General features: G+C 37.2%; 1 protein-coding gene across 8 annotated transcripts in view; it reads right to left on the reverse strand.

Annotated features, from left to right (window-relative positions):
* The window catches only part of BCO2 (beta-carotene oxygenase 2), a 479,892-nt gene that overhangs the window by 406,077 nt on the left and 54,970 nt on the right, over positions 1-18,845 (reverse strand). For 4 of the 8 annotated variants that reach the window (XM_057553026.1, XM_057553025.1, XM_057553027.1 and 1 more), the window contains 2 exons: positions 17,393-17,567; positions 2,296-2,500 (listed from right to left, as the gene is read on the reverse strand). In XM_057553026.1, the coding sequence (XP_057409009.1) occupies positions 2,296-2,500; positions 17,393-17,495 (308 nt within the window). In that variant the 5' untranslated portion in view covers positions 17,496-17,567. Of the gene's footprint in view, positions 1-2,295; positions 2,501-7,799; positions 7,944-17,392; positions 17,568-18,845 lie in introns of those variants that run through there. The other 4 variants (XM_057553030.1, XM_057553031.1, XM_057553029.1 and 1 more) reach the window with 3 other exon arrangements.

Raw genomic sequence — 18,845 nt, forward strand, 5'->3', positions numbered from 1 at the left:
AAAAGTAGATGGACGGTGGTGATGATAGCACATCAGTGTGAATGTACTTAATGCTAATGAACTGTACGCTCAAAAATAGATGGCAAATTTTATGTAATGTGTATTTTATCATATTTTTTTGAAGGGCAGTGATTTCTGGAATATCATCCAGCCATTAAAAGTAATAGTCATTCAGATTTTGTAGCAACACAGATAAAAAGGCTTATGACAGTATGAAATTTTTTTAAATGAGGGCAAAAAAATTCAGTTAATATCTAAAATATATAAAGAACTCATACACTAAATAGCAAAATAACATAAACCTGGTTTTAAAATGGGCTGAAGATCTGTATAGACATTTCCCCAAAAAAGACATACAGATGGTCAACAGGTACATGAACAGATGCTCAACATCACTAGTCATCAGGCATATGCAAATCAAAACCACAATGACGTACCACCCTACACCTGTTAGAATGGCTATTATTGAAAAGACAAGAAATAACAAGTGTTGGGGAGGATGTGCAGAAAAGAGAACACTCACGCACTGTTGGTGAAAAAGTAAATTAGTACAGCCACTATGGAAACCTGTATGGGGGTTCTTCAAAAAATTAAAAATAGAACTACCATATGATCCAGCAATTCCACTTCTGGATATTTATCCAAAGAAATCAGAAACACTAACTCAAAAAGATATATGCACCCTCATGTTTACTGCAGCATTATTTACAGTAGCTGAGATATGGAAACAACCTAAGTGCCCATGGACAGATGAATGGATAAAGAAGCTGTGGCATCTATATACACAATGGAATACTACTCAGCCATAAAAAGGAAAGAAATGTTGTCATTTGCAACATGAATAGAGCTTGAGGGCATTATGCTAAGTGAAATAAGCCAGACAGAGAAAGACAAATACCATATGATCTCACTTATACGTAGAATCTTAAAAAAAAAAAGAAAAAGAAAAAGAAAAAGAAAAACAAGCTCATAGATACAGAGAATAGACTGGTGATTGCAAGAGGTGAAGGGGATGAAAAGGTACAAACTTCCAGTTATAAAATAAATAAGGGATGTAATGTACAGCATGGTGACTATAGTTAATAATACTTATTGCATATTTGAAAGTTGCTGAGAGTAAATCTTAAAAGTCATCATCATAAGAAAAAAAATTTTGTAACTATGTATGGTGATGAATGTTAACTAGACTTATTGTGATGATCATTTCACAATACATACAAATACTGAATCATTATGTTGTACACCTGAAACTAGTATAATGTTATATGTCAATTATACTTCACTAAAAAAAATTCTACATGTGATTGTGATTATTTAAAACAAATCTATAGAGATTAGCAGGAAATACACCAAAGTGCTAACAGAGCATGTGGTACACACTTTTCCCACACTCTGTTCTATACGTCAAAAAGTTTTATACAGGTAAAAACTTTCACAATGAAAAAGAAGTTTCAAATATTTTTAAATGTTTAAAGCAAAGTAGATTTCTTCCTGACCATAGTGGTTTCTTCACATCACTTCATGTCCCTAGTAGACACACAGAGAAATAATTCACTAAAGAGTTATTGGGTTTTTTCAATTATTTACATATATTTATTGAGTGCTATTTAAGTATAGGGCATTATTCTAGATATTGGGGATATGGGTTGAACAAGAAAACGTCCCCACCATCATGGAACTGCCATCTAGTGAGGAAACACAGCTAATAAATAAATAAACAAACAAAAATATACTGGATATTGATAATGCAGATAATTAAAATAGGTAATATAAAAAATAGTAGCATTTTTAGATTGGGCGATCAGGGAAGGCTCAAAGGATGTGAAATTTGAGCTCATATCTGAATGACAAGAATCAGACTTGGGAAGAGAGATGAGCAAGCCAATGCCAAGACCCTGAGCAAAAATAAACATGCCTGGTTTGAGGAACTGAAAGAGCCATTGTGTCTGGGGAGTACTGGGTAAGGGAGTGGTATGAGGTGAAGACATTGCCCCTTCCTTCAGAAACTTGTGATGAAATAGAGCTTGCTAATCCTATAGATCGTTCCTGACACTTCTCTTTTAGCATAAACTTTCAGGTGACTTAAAATTTACAATATTCTGCAAAGCAGAAAAGTCAAAACTTTTAAAAAAGAATTAAATCTCCATTTTTTTCTGTAGACTATAGTTTCCTCATCTGTAATCAAAGGGATTGCATGGCAATGTTAGCCTCAGAGAGGAAGCAGATATTAATGCATATTCCATAGAACCAGTCCATGCTAAGAAATCCAAATTGTTCTCCAAAATCAAGGCTTACTTATCCTTCCCATACTCGAACTTCCCAGGTCCAATTCGAAGCAGACAGCCATTGAGCCACTTAGGAAAATGTCCCCGGACTTGAGCAGAGATGATCTGCGGAGTCTCCTCCACCGTGGTTAAAAGTGGTGCAATACATGGAAGGCTCTTCCGCTTACTGAAAATCACTTTTTTCTGATGAGTATTTTCCATGTACGTCTTCAACACTGTGAAGAGTAAATCAAAAGCACAAAAATTTTACCAATCTTCTATGAACATTCCTGTTTCTCCATAGACAATAATCTCATCTACTGGTAAGGGAAGTATAAACCTAACACCAAATATAGTCCCCAAATTCCTCTCCTTCCTCATTCTCAGACCACCAACTCTTTGGTTCTCCATTTTTGAACCACAATAATCCTTTTTGTGTTCTTGCAGTACAAATCTGCCTAAGAATTAACTCAGGACTTTAGTTACCACTATTGTCATTTCTCATAGTTGAACAATGCTGGTCTTTTCACAACACTGAATCTACATGCTAAGCACAGATGTACTAATAGCTACACATCATTGTTATAATAAAAAATACCCACCATTCAATATTATCATAATTACATTGACCTCAGTACTTTAGGTACACCAGAATGTGATCCCAAAGATTTCATAGTGATTTATGAGAATTTAATAGGATCTGCAATTTAATTTCTGCTATTTTTTTAAATTTTTATTTATTTATTTATTTTTGGCTGCGTTGGGTCTTCATTGCTGCACACGGGCTTTCTCTAGTTGTGGTGAGCGGGGACTACTCTTTGTTGCAGTGCGTGGGCTTCTCATTGCAGTGGCTTCTCTTGTTGCGGAGCACAGGCACTAGGCACGCGGGCTTCAGTAGTTGTGGCACGTGGACTCAGTAGTTGTGACGCTCGGGCTTAGTTGCTCCATGGCATGTGGGGTCTTCCTGGACCAGGGCTCAAACCCATGTTCCTTGCATTAGCAGGCGGATTCTTAACCACTGCGCCACCAGGGGAGCCCCTAATTTCTGCTATTTTAATGGTACACTCATGAATGAACATGGCATTTTCTAGGAAAAAGGTATCATAAATTAAATTATGCAGTGAAACCTGGTCTGAAATTACCTGAAATTCAAAAGCCACAAAAAAGTCATTATTTTATAATAGAGAGCTGAAAATTATCCCTTTATTTCATATTTATTCAGTGTTCACAGGCAGTATTTCCTAACACAGAGGGGTGGTCAAGTACATAATTAATTAGATACTATAAAATATAGTCCTTTATTTTATTTCATAAAACTTTAACAGTGATAAAGTCTAAACTAGAAAACCTAACTAAAACATAGGGACACTATTGTTTTAGCAAAACATTTTATAGTATTGTATCTATTATCCCACTTCTTTCAACTCTTTCAAAAATTGAGTTTAGAGCACTTGAGTCCTACTTTCCTATAAGTAACAATTTGGTCAAACCCAACTATTTCCTGATTTCCCAAAGAAAATTCACTTTCACCCTGAATGTCCTTCCCACTAATCTATCCCTAAGGAAATTTTATCTATTGTTCAAAGTCTATCTGAAATGCTATTTCCTTTAAGAGGCAGCATAGTGTAATACTTAAGAGTGTGGGCCCAGGCTCTGACTGGCTCTAGAATGCTTGGGTTCAAATCTTGGCCTCCCATTTTCCAAATAATTAGCCTTGAGGAAGAACACCTCTCTGTGTTGCTTCCTCCTTCTAAGATGGGAATAATAATAATCCTTATTGCTCCTAAGGCTATAAATAATAAACAAGTTAGGTTATATAAAGTTTTTAGAGCATAGTAAATACTCAAACAATTTTTTGAGTCTTTTTTTATAAATTTATTTATTTTTTATTTATTTATTTTTGACTGCATTGGGTCTTCGTTGCTGCGTGCAGGCTTTCTCTAGTTGCGGTGAGCAGGGGCTACTCTTCATTGCAGTGCATGGGCTTCTCATTGTGGTGGCTTCTCTTGTTGCGGAGCACAGGCTCTAGGCACATGGGTTTCAGTAATTGTGGCACAGGGGCTCAGTAGTTGTGGCTTGCGGGCTCTAGAGCACAAACTCAGTAGTTGTGATGCACGGGCTTAGTTCCTCCATGGCATGTGGGATCTTCCCGGACCAGGGATCGAACCTGTGTCTCCTGCATTGGCAGGCGGATTACCAACCACTTCGCCACCAGGGAAGTCCCTCAAACAATGTTACCTATTATTATTTATGTAGCTTTCAATGACCAATCAACAAGATGTAATATCTTCTTTCTTTGAATTATTTATTCATTCAACAAAGTGATAGGCACTGCTGAGGGATAAAAAGTGTTAGAACTCAGATGTAAAGGAACTCACTGCCTAGGAAACAGACATACAAGTGATTTATACTGTAGTCAGCGTTTTGTTTGAGCATTATTTCTCAAGGTCTGGCCTGGGGTCTACTTGTAACAGAAATACCTGGTGTTATTGCTAATGCGCAGATTCATGGACCCCCCTCTGGACCTAATCAGAATCTCTGAGGTAGGGCAAGCAGGTATTCTTAGGCATACTACAATAAAATTTGAGAGCCAGAAGATTAGAGGTATAAAGAGGATGCTTTGAAAACTTAGAAAAGGAAACCCTCTGGTATTTATCTTACTACTTTTATTATTATTATGCATATTTACCTTATTTTCATTCTTAGATTAAAATAAGTTCCCTGAGGTCAGATCTTTTACTCCTCTTACTTAAGTAGAAGGAAACTGAATACCCTGATTGGGTATTTGCCTGAATAGAGATTCATGAACTTAAAACATTTTACATTTTAGAAAATATTTACATGTTTATATGTTCTGTACTCCATAGCATGCTGGTGGCAGTTTATTATATATTCTTCATATTTTCCATAGTGCTTGATAATGTAGGCAACAGCTCCTTAAACCCCTTTCTATTCTTAGCTTCTGAGACATTGCACTTTTCTAACTTTCCTGCTTCCTCTTTGTTTGCTTTATGTCAGCTTCCTACTTACTAGCTAACAACCTTGGGCAAGTTACTAATCACTCTAAGCCTCAGATTTTTCAATGATAAAATGTGGATAATGAGAATAAAAGGCAGATAAAACTTCCTGTTCAAGTCCATCATCATAATTAAATATAATAATAGTAGATAATTTCCAAAAGTTAATTCCCTTTATTGGTTCCTCATCACCTCATGAATGTGTTCCTAAAGTCTGACCTTGGACCTTTACTCTTTAATCTCAGCACTCTCCCTTGGTAATCTCATCTAGTCCCTTATTTTCACCAATTACTTCTTGCAAGTGACTCTCAACATGTCAAAAGAGAATTTTTCATTTTCCCCCTTCCAAATCAATTTTCCCACCTGCTAAATAACCTAGCTTCAAAATCTCTGTGGGTCTTGAATTTGTCTTCTTTCACTGTCCCCCTAACATTCACTAAGTGGTTAAATTCTGCTGATTATACGCACACAATGCCAGGAAAGAGGACAAGGGGATGATATAGGGTAGCCATTATAAATTACTAGGGCTCAGAAGTTTGCAAGGGTGCCTGGGACAAATCCTTTGTAAAGATTTTTACCAGTCCACCTCTCCTGGGAAGCTCCCTAAATTTTTCTTCCAGCCTGAACCTGTTCTCATAAGCACTGATGCTTCATATTCTCTTGCCTAGCAGTAACTTCCTTTCTACTGTCATAATTTAGGTCCTCACAACCTCTTAGATGGATATTATCACAGCCTCTTAATTGAAACTAGATAGGGAAGCTATCATCTATGCCAGAGCTTCCTAATTGGTGGGCCTCTTGATCCCCTTAGCCCTTAGGATGGCCAGAGGCCCCATGTCAATCACCTCCATCTCTAAGCAGCTCATGGGGTTCCAGATCCCATCCAATTTACTCCAGTATGCAGTAAAAATATTATCATTTTCTATGTGAGCTATAACATAAAAGCATTAGGGAGCACTGCTACTAAATTCATCTTCTAAGCACAGATGTGATTGTGTTGTATATTCCTCCATAAAACCTTTACTAATGACTCCTCACTGTCTACCAAATAAGGTCTAAACTACCTGGCCAGGCATTGATGAAGGCACTGTACAGTCTCACACCAACCTACCTGTCCAGTAATGCCTCTCACTAATACCCTCTCCTCCAGCCAAACTCGACCACTCTCCAGTCTCTTCTCATCATAACTGTATACCTGTCTTCACCTAGGATATTTCTCATCTACTTAAGGTGATGCATCCTTCAAGATGCAGTGCCCATGTCACCAGCTTCATAAACACAATATTCCCACTTCATATAGTAAGAACTGATTCTCCTTAGTCTGAAATCACACAGCATCTGTTTTAGCTCTCTTACGGCATTTGTCTTACTCCACCTAGTGTGATAAAGATGAATATACTTTATGACTTCTACTACTAGTACTCGAGTACGGGGTCTTGTTTTTGTCTCCACCCCATTACCTAACACATTTGCCTTACATAGAGCAAGCACTACATTATTGAATTAAATAAGTTTATTTTTTTATTTTTTATTTTTTTGCAGCCCTGAAATTGAGCATTTATTCTTAAATCAGATGTAGCATATTTTTATTTATAAAATATATTTTTTAAAATATATATATATATATATATTTTATATACTGCCCCTTTCTCAAAAGAAAGCAGCAAGACTCAGCAATTAATTATCCAAACCTAATGAGGGAAACATTCACAAGTGACTGCAGCTTGATATTTATCAGAAAGCTATAACAGCCTGGGCGGTTGTTATTTTCCCTCTTCAGGTGCCATCCTCCCATAAAGCACGTTTCAAGAACAATGGGAATGTGTGGTTGAAGGACAATGAGGTTTTTTCTTGGTTTTTTGTTTTGTTTTGTTTTTGAATTTTTGAATTTTATTTATTTTTTTATACAGCAGGTTCTTATTAGTTATCCATTTTATACATATTAGTGTATATATATCAATCCCAATCTCCCAGTCCATCACACCATCACCACTCCCTCCAAATTAAATAATTTTAAAGTTTTTAGTGCATATCAGTATGATTTCTAATAGTTCTATATCAGCCAATTTCAAGAATAAAATCATGTAACAGTTAGTTAGTAGATACAATAGAAAGCTACAAAACAATAAACAGAGGTTTTAAGGCAGTCCCCCAGAATGCAAACAGAAGAACCAAACATTTACATTAGAACATGTAGCAGTGATTTTCAAATGAGAAAATTCTAAATAGTGAATATTTTTCCTATTGCAGATCCAAGAGAATTCCGAAACCCTGAATCCCACCCCTTTATGTTGTATAAAATATACAAACAGAAAGGCTATTTCCCTGACAACAAGTAAACAAATCCTGACTCAATCTTCTTCAACTCCCAGCTCTGCAGTGCTGCCTCCTGTATCTGCTCCACACAGATCGGAAAACTTGAGAAGCTCCTAGTATTCTTCAGGAAAGAGGCACAGAGATCTAAGTTCAGGCTGGTAGGAAAAGGAGAAAGAGGAAGAGGAAGGGGCAAATCCCCTACCTGGAATCCGGTGTACTATCACAGAAAGGAAACCAGTTACAATGGTAGAAAGGTTGCTGACAAAATGTAGAAAGATTTGAAAAAACATCTTTGTATTCAGTTCAGTAGCAGCAGATCCTGTGATTCGCAAATCCTCACACTGACCGGCAGTAAAACACTCACTTCCTGGGCTGTCCCTGGCTCACTGACAGAATAGAAGGGGGTGGGGATTAAAGGGCAGGACCTCAAAATGCCTGCAACCGCTCTCAGTCTCATTTCCAGAACAAGTATCCCAACAACCTATCTATAGTAAATTGTTGTTAGAAATACTGAAATTGGACCACCAATAGTGGTCTCCCTCCCTAAACTTTCCTCTTTCAAATCTGTCCTCACACTACAATTAAGTCAGTTGATCCAGGTGATCAATTTCATTACGCCACTCCTCTCCTCTGAATGATTCAGATCTCCTCTTCCTTTACAGAATAAAGTCCAAATTTAATCTGTCAACAAAGGACTTTACAATCTGGCCACAACCTACCTTTCATCCTTTGTCTCTCTGCCTTTCTAGCATTTCACCTTTCCTTTTCTATTCACTTAATTTGCAAAACATTCTCTAACAATCTAGTATGACTAAAGCCCTGTGAAGGTATACCCTTAAAAAACTAATAACCATATATAATTTTATTAATTTAACAAACATTTCTGAGCTCCAATGTATCAAATACTGTGATACAAATTGAGAACAGATTCTGTCCTGCTGTCTAGCAGTTTAGACGATACACTATTCCCCTTTGTGAATTCTCAGCCCAGTAAAATGACTTACCACATGTTTTTGTTCTTCTGTGCCTCTGAACAAATTTTTCCCTGCCTGAAATATCCTCCCTCTTTCCTTTTCAAAAACCCATTTCAAAATCTACCTATCTGACCCCCTTGCCAAAGCCTTCTAGTAACTCCCACTAGAGGTAGTTAATAGCAGTGCCACAGAAGTACTTTTAACATTGACATATCCTGTCTTCCTAGCAAAGACACGTAAGTGTATTTCAAGAAAAGAGTGGTTACACAGGGAGATCAGCTCGGTGCCTTGTGACCACATTGAGGGGTGGGATAGGGAGGGTGGGAGGGAGACGCAGGAGGGAGGAGATATGGGGATATATGTATATGTATAGCTGATTCACTTTGTTATAAAGCAGAAACTAACACACCATCGTAAAGCAATTATGCTCCAATACAGATGTTAAAAAAAAAAAAAGGAGTGGTTAAACTTGTCAGAAGGGAGAACAGAGTATCTTAAACTATTCTGTACTCCCCACAGTGTCTAGCAGATTATGATGTACAAAGAGACTCAATATATATTTTGATTTGTAATTGGTGAAAAATAATTTATAAACTTAATGAAATCTTATTGAAATGAAAGAGTGACAAGTATAAATTAAAGGGCAAATATATTCCTGCAATAGCATATTTCCAGATGTGAGATAATTAGTCTCATGTGGATGGTACCAAAGACATCCAATTTGATTAAAAAATAAGCCTTAATTAGGCTTTCAGGAACTTTTTCCCCAGGAGGTAGCTGTTCTGACCAGTAAACACACTGTGACTAAAAATCAGTTCCCTAGTCTTATACACACCCAATGAAATGATCAAATTTAACCTGCACAGGGAAGAACCAGATGCTGAAGAATGGTGACACTATCCAGATATAACAAATATAATACGAAATCCACTCTGAAACAATGTTAGCCTTATCTTTCACATTAATAACAAATGCTTAGAAAAAAAATAACTCAAGAATATTTCTTAATGATGATGGGCTGGCAGAGTCATCTTCATATTTAAACATTAAATAACTCTAAGGTAACAGAATAACTCAAAATCCAGCTGATTTGTCATATCAACTCAGAGACAGTCTTCCTGTTGCACTCAGTATTTTAAAATCCCATTTCTATGGATGGACCTAGATTCTGTCATACAGAGTGAAGTAAGTCAGAAAGAGAAAAACAAATACCGTATGCTAACACATATACATGGAATCTAAAAAAAAAACAAATGGTTATGAAGAACCTAGGGGCAGGACAGGAAGGAAGACGCAGGTGTAGAGAATGGACCTGAGGTCATGGGGAGGGGGAAGGGTAAGCTGTGATGAAGTGAGAGACTGGCATGGACATATATACACTACCAAGTGTAAAACAGCTAGTGAGAAGCAGCAGCACAGCACAGGGAGATCAGCTGGGTGCTTTGTGACCACCTAGAGGGGTGGGATAGGGAGGCTGGGAGGGAAACGCAAGAGGGAGGAGATATGGGGATATATGTAAATGTATAGCTGATTCACTATGTTACAAAGCAGAAACTAACACACCATTGTAAAGGAATTATACTCCAATAAAGCAAAAAACAAAAACAAAACAAAACAAAACAAAAGCACTTTTTGGATGTGCAATGATAACCCTGCCTTCAGTACCAATAAATCATCTAACATATTCTACAATTACAGAACTGAAGAATAACTGTATATAACCTATGAGAAAAAAACGTCACAAAATGAACCTCAGTTCATACTTAGCAAGGGCAGCAGTGGCATGTAAACCTCAGAAGCAAAAACTGGTGGAGCTGAGAAAGGCACTGCATTCTTTTGATCATGATCTTGAGCTTCAAATCACACTTCAAACTAGTTAAAAGGGGAAAACGAAAGAGAAGAAATGTAATAACTGTTAGTTTTAGAGCAAAAAAGACCAGTCTAGGAGAATACAAATAATAACAAATTCAAACAAGGTGTGAAGACACAGTACATACTAAAAACCTATCATGAAAGTATGATGGTCAAGAACACTCTCAGTAAAAGGTCAGACAAAAACTAGAACAAATGATCATGAATTCTAGTAGTTCTGCGGCTGAACAACCTACTCACTTAAACAAAAGGGATCATCACAAAAGCGCAGGTATTAAAAAATATTACAGGAAAGGCAACTATCATGAGTCATTTTCTTAAGTGTTGTGCGGAGCATCACATTTAAATAACTGGAGTTTTTCAACACCCCATGACACACAGAAACAGAAAGTCAGACATATGGATCTGACAGGATAGGATACAACCATTACAACCTCTCACTACAGAAGAATGGACACAGGGTATAATTAACCAACTAGCCAAATTAATACAAACAGCCAGTAAACCCACCAGTAAATCAAAGGAATTCAAAATAAAACAACATGTAGTTATTCTCCTATCAGACTGAGCCAAGCCTTTAAAATGTGTATACCCTTTTGATCCAACAACTCTCTTTCTAAGTATTTAACCAAAAGAAATAGTCAGAGATATAGGCAAGGATACATATCAGAGTACTATTTGGAACTGAAAAACTGGACACAGCTTATATACAAGAATGAATAAGCTATGTGTACTGTGGCATATTCATATAATGGAACACTGAACAGTCACAAAAAATGATGCAGTAGATGCAAATTTACTGACTTGCTAAATTAACTGAAAAAAGTTATGAAATTTGGAGTAATCCCACTTGCATGAAAAAGGAAGAGGTACTCATTTTTGTAGTTTTACACTTTTAAAAAAGTGCTACAAGCCAGTGTTTGTGTGAGGCAGGCTTCACATCCACTGTTGGGGTGGACTACAAATTGGCATAGCGTTTCTGGATGGTAATTTGGCAATGTGTATCAACAGTCTTAAAAAGGCGGAAGCAAGAAGAACTACAATCCCACAGCCTGTGGAACAAAAACCACATTCACAGAAAGATAGAAAAGATGAAAAGGCAGAGGGCTATGTACCAGATGAAGGAACAAGCTAAAACCCCAGAAAAACAACTCAATGAAGTGGAGATAGGCAACCTTCCAGAAAAAGAATTCAGAATAAGGATAGTGAAGATGATCCAGGACCTCGGAAAAACAATGGAGGCAAAGATCGAGAAGATGCAAGAAATGTTTAACAAAGACCTAGAAGAATTAAAGAACAAACAAACAGAGATGAACAATACAATAACTGAAATGAAATCTACACTAGAAGGAATCAATAGCAGAATAACTGAGGCAGAAGAATGGATAAGTGACCTGGAGGACAGAATGGTGGAATTCACTGCTGCGGAACAGAATGAAGAAAAAAGAATGAAAAGAAATGAAGACAGCCTAAGAGACCTCTGGGACAACATTACATGCAACAACATTCGCATTATAGGGGTCCCAGAGGAGAAGAGGGAGAGAAAGGACCAGAGAAAATACTTGAAGAGATTATAGTCGAAAACTTCCCTAACGTGGGAAAGGAAATAGCCACCCAAGTCCAGGAAGCGCAGTGAGTCCCATACAGGATAAACCCAAGGAGAAACACGCCGAGACACATAGTAATCAACCTGCCAAAAAATAAAGACAAAGAAAAATTAATGAAAGCAGCGAGGGAAAAACGACAAAAAACATACAAGGGAACTCGCATAAGGTTAACAGCTGATTTCTCAGCAGAAACTCTACAAGCCAGAAGGGAGTGGCATGATATACTTAAAGTGATGAAAGGGAGGAAACTAAAACCAAGATTACTCTACCCAGCAAGGATCTCATTCAGATTTGATGGAGAAATCAAAACCTTTACAGACAAGCAAAAGCCAAGAGAATTCAGCACCACCAAACCAGCTCTACAACAAATGCTAAAGGAACTTCTCTAAATGGGAAACACGAGAGAAGAAAAGGATCTACGAAAACAAACCCAAAACAATTAAGAAAACCGTCATAGGCACATACATATCAATAATTACCTTAAACGTGAATGGATTAAATGCTCCAACCAAAAGACACAGGCTTGCTGAATGGATACAAAAACAAGACACACAAATATGCTGTCTACAGGAGACCCACTTCAGACCTAGGGACACATACAGACTGAGAGTGAGGGGATGGAAAAAGATATTCCATGCAAATGGAAATCAAAAGAAAGCTGGAGTAGCTATACCCATATCACATAAAATAGACTTTAAAATAAAGAATGGGGCTTCCCTGGTGGCACAGTGGTTGAGAATCTGCCTGCTAATGCAGGGGACACGGGTTTGAGCCCTGGTCTGGGAAGATCCCACATGCCACGGAGCAACTAGGCCCGTGAGCCACAACTACTGAGCCTGCGTGTCTGGAGCCTGTGCTCCGCAACAAGACAGGCCACGATAGTGAGAGGCCCGTGCACCACAATGAAGACTGGCCCCCGCTTGCCGCAACTACAGGAAGCCCTCGCACAGAAACGAAGACCCAACACAGCCAAATAAATAAATAAATAAATAATAACTAAAGGTGCTAATAATTAAAAAAATAAAAAAATAAAAAAAATAAAGAATGTTACAAGAGACAAGGAAGGACACTACATAATGATCAAGGGATCAATCCAAGAAGAAGATATAACAATTATAAATATATATGCACCCAACATAGGAGCACCTCAATACATAAGGCAACTGCTAACAGCTATAAAAGAGGAAATCGACAATAACACAATAATAGTGGGGGACTTGAACACCTCACTTACACCAATGGACAGATCATCCAAAATGAAAATAAATAAGGAAACAGAAGCTCTAAATGAGGCAATAGACCAGATAGATGTAATTGATATTTATAGGAGATTCCATCCAAAAACTGCACATTACACTTTCTTCTCAAGTGTGCACGGAACACTCTCCAGGATAGATCACATCTTGGGTCACAAATCAAGCCTCAGTAAAGTTAAGAAAATTGAAATCATATCAAGCATCTTTTCTGACCACAACGCTATGAGATTAGAAATCAATTACAGGGAAAAAAACGTAAAAAACACAAACACACGGAGGCTAAACAATACGTTACTAAATATCAAAGAGATCACTGAAGAAATCCAAGAAGAAATAAAAAAATACCTAGAGACAAATGACAATGAAAACACGACGATCCAAAACCTACAGGATGCAGCAAAAGCAGTTCTAAGAGGGAAGTTTATAGCTATACAAGCCTACCTCAAGAAACAAGAAACATCTCAAGGAAACAATCTAACCTAACACCTAAAGGAACTAGAGAAAGAAGAACAAACAAAACCCAAAGTTAGTAGAAGGAAAGAAATCATAAAGATCAGAGCAGACATAAGTGAAATAGAAACAAAGAAAACAATAGCAAAGATCAATAAAACTAAAAGCTGGTTCTTTGAGAAGATAAACAAAATTGATAAACCATTAGCCAGACTCATCAAGAAAAAGAGGGAGAGGACTCAAATCAATAAAATTAGAAATGAAAAAGGAGAAGTTACAAGAGACACTGCAGAAATACGAAGCCTCCTAAGAGACTACTACAAGCAACTCTATGCCAATAAAATGGACAACCTGGGAGAAATGGACAAATTCTTAGAAAGGTATAACTTTCCAAGACTGAACCAGGAAGAAACAGAAAATATGAAGAGACCAATCACAAGGAATGAAATTGAAACTGTGATTAAAAATCTTCCAACAAACAAAAGTCCAGGACCAGATGGCTTCACAGGTGAATTCTACCAAACATTTAGAGAAGAGCTAACACCCATCCTTCTCAAACTCTTCCAAAAAACGGCAGAGGAAGGAACACTCCCAAACTCATTCTATGAGGCCACCATCACCCTGATACCAAAACCAGACAAAGACACTACAAAAAGAGAAAATTACAGACCAATATCACTGATGAATATAGATGCAAAAATCCTCAACAAAATACTAGCAAACAGAATCCAACAACACATTAAAAGGACCATACACCACGATCAAGTGGGATTTATCCCAGGGATGCAAGGATTCTTCAATATACGCAAATCAATCAATGGGATACACCATATTAACAAATTGAAGAATAAAAACCATATGATCATCTCAATAGAGGCAGAAAAAGCTTTTGACGAAATTCAACACCCATTTACGATAAAAACTCTCCAGAAAGTGGGCACAGAGGGAACCTACCTCAGCATAATAAAGACCATATATGACAAACCCACAGCAAACATCATTCTCAATGGTGAAAAACTGAAAGCATTTCCTCTAAGATCAGGAATGAGACAAGGATGTCCACTCTCACCACTATTATTCAACATAGTTTTGGAAGTCCTACCCATGGAAATCGGAGAAGAAAAAAAAATAAAAGGAATACAAATTGGAAAAGAAGAAGTAAAATGGTCACTGTCTGCAGATGACATGATACTATACATAAAGAATCCCAAAGATGTTACCAGAAAACTACTAGAGCTAATCAATGAATCTGGTAAAGTTGCAGGATACAAAATTAATGCACAGAAATCTCTTGCATTCCTATACACTAATGATGAAAAATCTGAAAGAGAAATTATGGAAACACTCCCATTTACCACTGCAACAAAAAGAATAAAATACCTAGGAATAAACCTACCTAGGGAGACAAAAGACCTGTATGCAGAAAACTATAAGACACTGATGAAAGAAATTAAAGATGATACCAACAGATGGAGAGATATACCATGTTCTTGGATTAGAAGAATCAATATTGGGAAAATGACTATACTACCCAAAGCAATCTACAGATTCAATGCAATCCCTATCAAACTACCAATAGCATTTTTTACGGAACTAGAACAAATCATCTTAAAATGTGTATGGAGACACAAAAGACCCCGAAGAGCCAAAGCAGTCTTGAGGGAAAAAAACGGAGCTGGAGGAATCAGACTCCCTGACTTCAGACTATACTACAAAGCTACAGTAATCAAGAGAGTATGGGACTGGCACAAAAACAGAAACATCGATCAATGGAAAAGATAGAAAGCCCAGAGATAAACCCACACACCTACGGTCAACTAATCAATGACAAAGGAGGCAAGAATATACAATAGAGAAAAGACAGTCTCTTCAATAAGTGGTGCTGGGAAAACTGGACAGCTACATGTAACAGAATGAAATTAGAACACTCCTTAACACCAGACACAAAAATAAACTCAAAATGGATTTGAGACCTAAATGTAAGACCGCACACTATAAAACTCTTAGAGGAAATCATAGGAAGAACACTCTTTGACATAAATCACAGCAAGACCTTTTTTGATCCACCTCCTAGAGTAACGGAAATAAAAACAAAAACACATAAATGGGACCTAATGAAACGTCAGAGCTTTTGCACAGCAAAGGAAACCAAAAATAAGACGAAAAGACAACCCTCAGGATGGGAGAAAATACTCGCAAACGAATCAACGGACAAAGGATTAATCTCTAAAATATATAAACAGCTCATGCGGCTCAATATTAAAGAAACAAATAACCCAATCCAAAAATGGGCAGAAGACCTAAACAGACATTTCTCTAAAGAAGACATACAGATGGCCAAGAAGCACATGAAAAGCTGCTCAACATCACTAATTATTAGAGAAATGCAAATCAAAACTACAATGAGCTATCACCTCACACCAGTTAGAATGGGCATCATTAGAAAATCTACAAACAGCAAATGCTGGAGAGGGTGTGGAGAAAAGGGAACCCTCTTGCACTGTTGGTGGGAATGGAAATTGATACAGCCAGTACGGAGAACAGTATGGAGGTTCCTTAAAAAACTAAAAATAGAATTACCATATGATCCAGCAATCCCAGTACTGGGCATATACCCAGAGAAAACCATAATTCAAAAAGACACATGCATCCCAATGTTCACTGCAGCGCTATTTATAAGAGCCAGGGCATGGAAGCAACCTAAATGCCCATAAACAGATGAATGGATAAAGAAGTTATGGTACATATATACAATGGAATATTACTCAGCCATAAAAAGGAACGAAATTGAGTCATTTGTTGAGACGTGGATGGATCTAGAGACTGTCATACAGAGTGAAGTAAGTCAGAAAGAGAAAAACAAATATCGTATATTCACACATGTATGTGTTACCTAGAAAAATGGTACAGATGAACCGGTTTGCAGGGCAGAAGTTGAGACACAGATGTAGAGAACAAACGTATGGACACCAAGGGGGGAAAACCACGGTGGCGTGGGGATGGTGGTGTGCTGAATTGGGCGATTGGGATTGACATGTATACACTGATGTGTATAAAACTGATGCCTAATAAGAACCTGCAGTATAAAAAAAAAAAAAAGTCTTAAAAATATGTCACACTTAGTCATTCCACTTCTAGGACCTTATTCTACAGAAGTAATCCCAGTGGACACAGAGACGTATATACAACGTATTCACATTGTTTCTGACAGGGAAAAGCAAACTGTGTAAATCTAATTGCAAAGAATTGATTAAACTATGGGACATCAATATGATGGAATACTACATGATACATCATTAAGTGAAAAAAGCAGGAATATGAAACAGCAAGTATACTACAATTCTATTTTTGTAATCATTAAGTGTACAAATATGTTTACAGAAAAATAAAAGACTGAAAGTGTATGCACCAAAATGAACAGTGATTATGTCTGGGTATTAAGATTATAGGTAATTGTTCTCTTGTTACTCTGTATTTTCTATAAAGAATATACGCAACTCTTAGAGACAGATTAAAAGCAAAATAAAAGTTATCAGTAAATTGAGGCTTTAAAAAAAATCCTATCACAACAGTATCATGCCAAAAGCTAAGCATATATCATATTAAAAATTCCATATTTTCAATTTTAGAATTTACCTCTAAGCCACAAATCCTCACTAAGAGATTCTGCCAAAGCACTTGCACCCAGGTCACCAATGAGCGTGTTGCAGTTCAGAGTGGTGCGCCTCAAGCCAGCCATACAGTCAAGATCAGGTCTCCTGGAACGAAGACTCTCAGCCCAGGTTTCTTCATGCCTTCCGGTAGTCTGATACTTCAAAGATTTAAAGGGATGAAATTACGATGCTTGAAGAAGGAAACAGGGTGTGCCTACTGAGTATGGCTTATTATGTCAGAGATTTACACACACACATATCAAGCATATATGCCAGGAGAATCAACCTGAGAAATTAAACAGTCACTGCTGCTTTACGAGTCCAGTGACCCAGATTCTACTTGGTCAGTGATTAGATTCCAGCCACTGGATGACCTGCTTTTGAACAGTTATGTCAAGTTGGACAACTCAATTACAGTCTATGAATTCTTTTCCTTATCTTCTAAGTCAGGGAATTGGTTCTAAATTCTATCATTGCTGAGGCTCTAAATGTCATCATTCTGTCCTCCGATGGTCTCCGAACACCTGATTGGGCAACCCATAAGAAAACTTTTTAATATGCATCTTATTTTTTAACAAATTATATACATGAAGTTCTATACATATAATGTATGTACATTATAAACTACACAGATAGTGTTTAAATGATACAAAGCTAAATAGGTTCTAACATGTTCTTTTCCTAACTCCTAAGGCATTATTTTATTTATTTTTAAAAAATATTTATTTATTTGTTTGTTTGTTTGTTTGGCTGTGCCGGGTCTTTAGTTGCAGCATGCCGGATATTTTAGTTGTGGCATGTGGGCTCTTAGTTACGACAGGCACGTGGGATCTAGTTCCTTGAGCAGGGATCGAACCCAGGCCCCCTGCATTGGGAGTGCAGAGTCTTAACTGCTGGACCGCCAGGGAAGTCCCAGGCATTATTTTTAAAACTATATTTACAAAATGGATCTCACATGCTCCCTAGGGTATGCACACCAACTTTAGAGGCCTGGACTATGCACAGCCAGTTGGATGCAACTTGGGAAAATAGTGGTTTGACGTTTAACCACAAGTATTGTCTTAAAGACATTCAATTCTTTATATTCATAAAATAAAGTTTGGTAATAGGGAACACTGACTTTAAATGGAAAAAGTCTTACTACATTCTTGAAAAAATAAAAGACTCAAAGTGCCTTTGACACTCTAAAACGAAAATCATTAGTGTCATTTTTCTATTAACAATAACATATAAAAGCTCCAAGCAGAAATAACAGCAATCACTTACACAGTGCTTAGTATGTGCCAGGCACTATTTATACAAATGAGTTCATTTAAACCTCATAATGAGGCACACAGGTTAAGTGATTTGTCCATGGTCACTTGCTATGAAATGGGAGAAAGGGAATTTGAACCTAGGCCATTTGGCTTAGGCACCCAAGTTCTTGACTGTTTTCA

The sequence above is a fragment of the Balaenoptera acutorostrata genome, chromosome 9 (genome assembly GCF_949987535.1).
Source record: "Balaenoptera acutorostrata chromosome 9, mBalAcu1.1, whole genome shotgun sequence".
In the NCBI taxonomy this organism is placed as follows: domain Eukaryota; kingdom Metazoa; phylum Chordata; class Mammalia; order Artiodactyla; family Balaenopteridae; genus Balaenoptera; species Balaenoptera acutorostrata.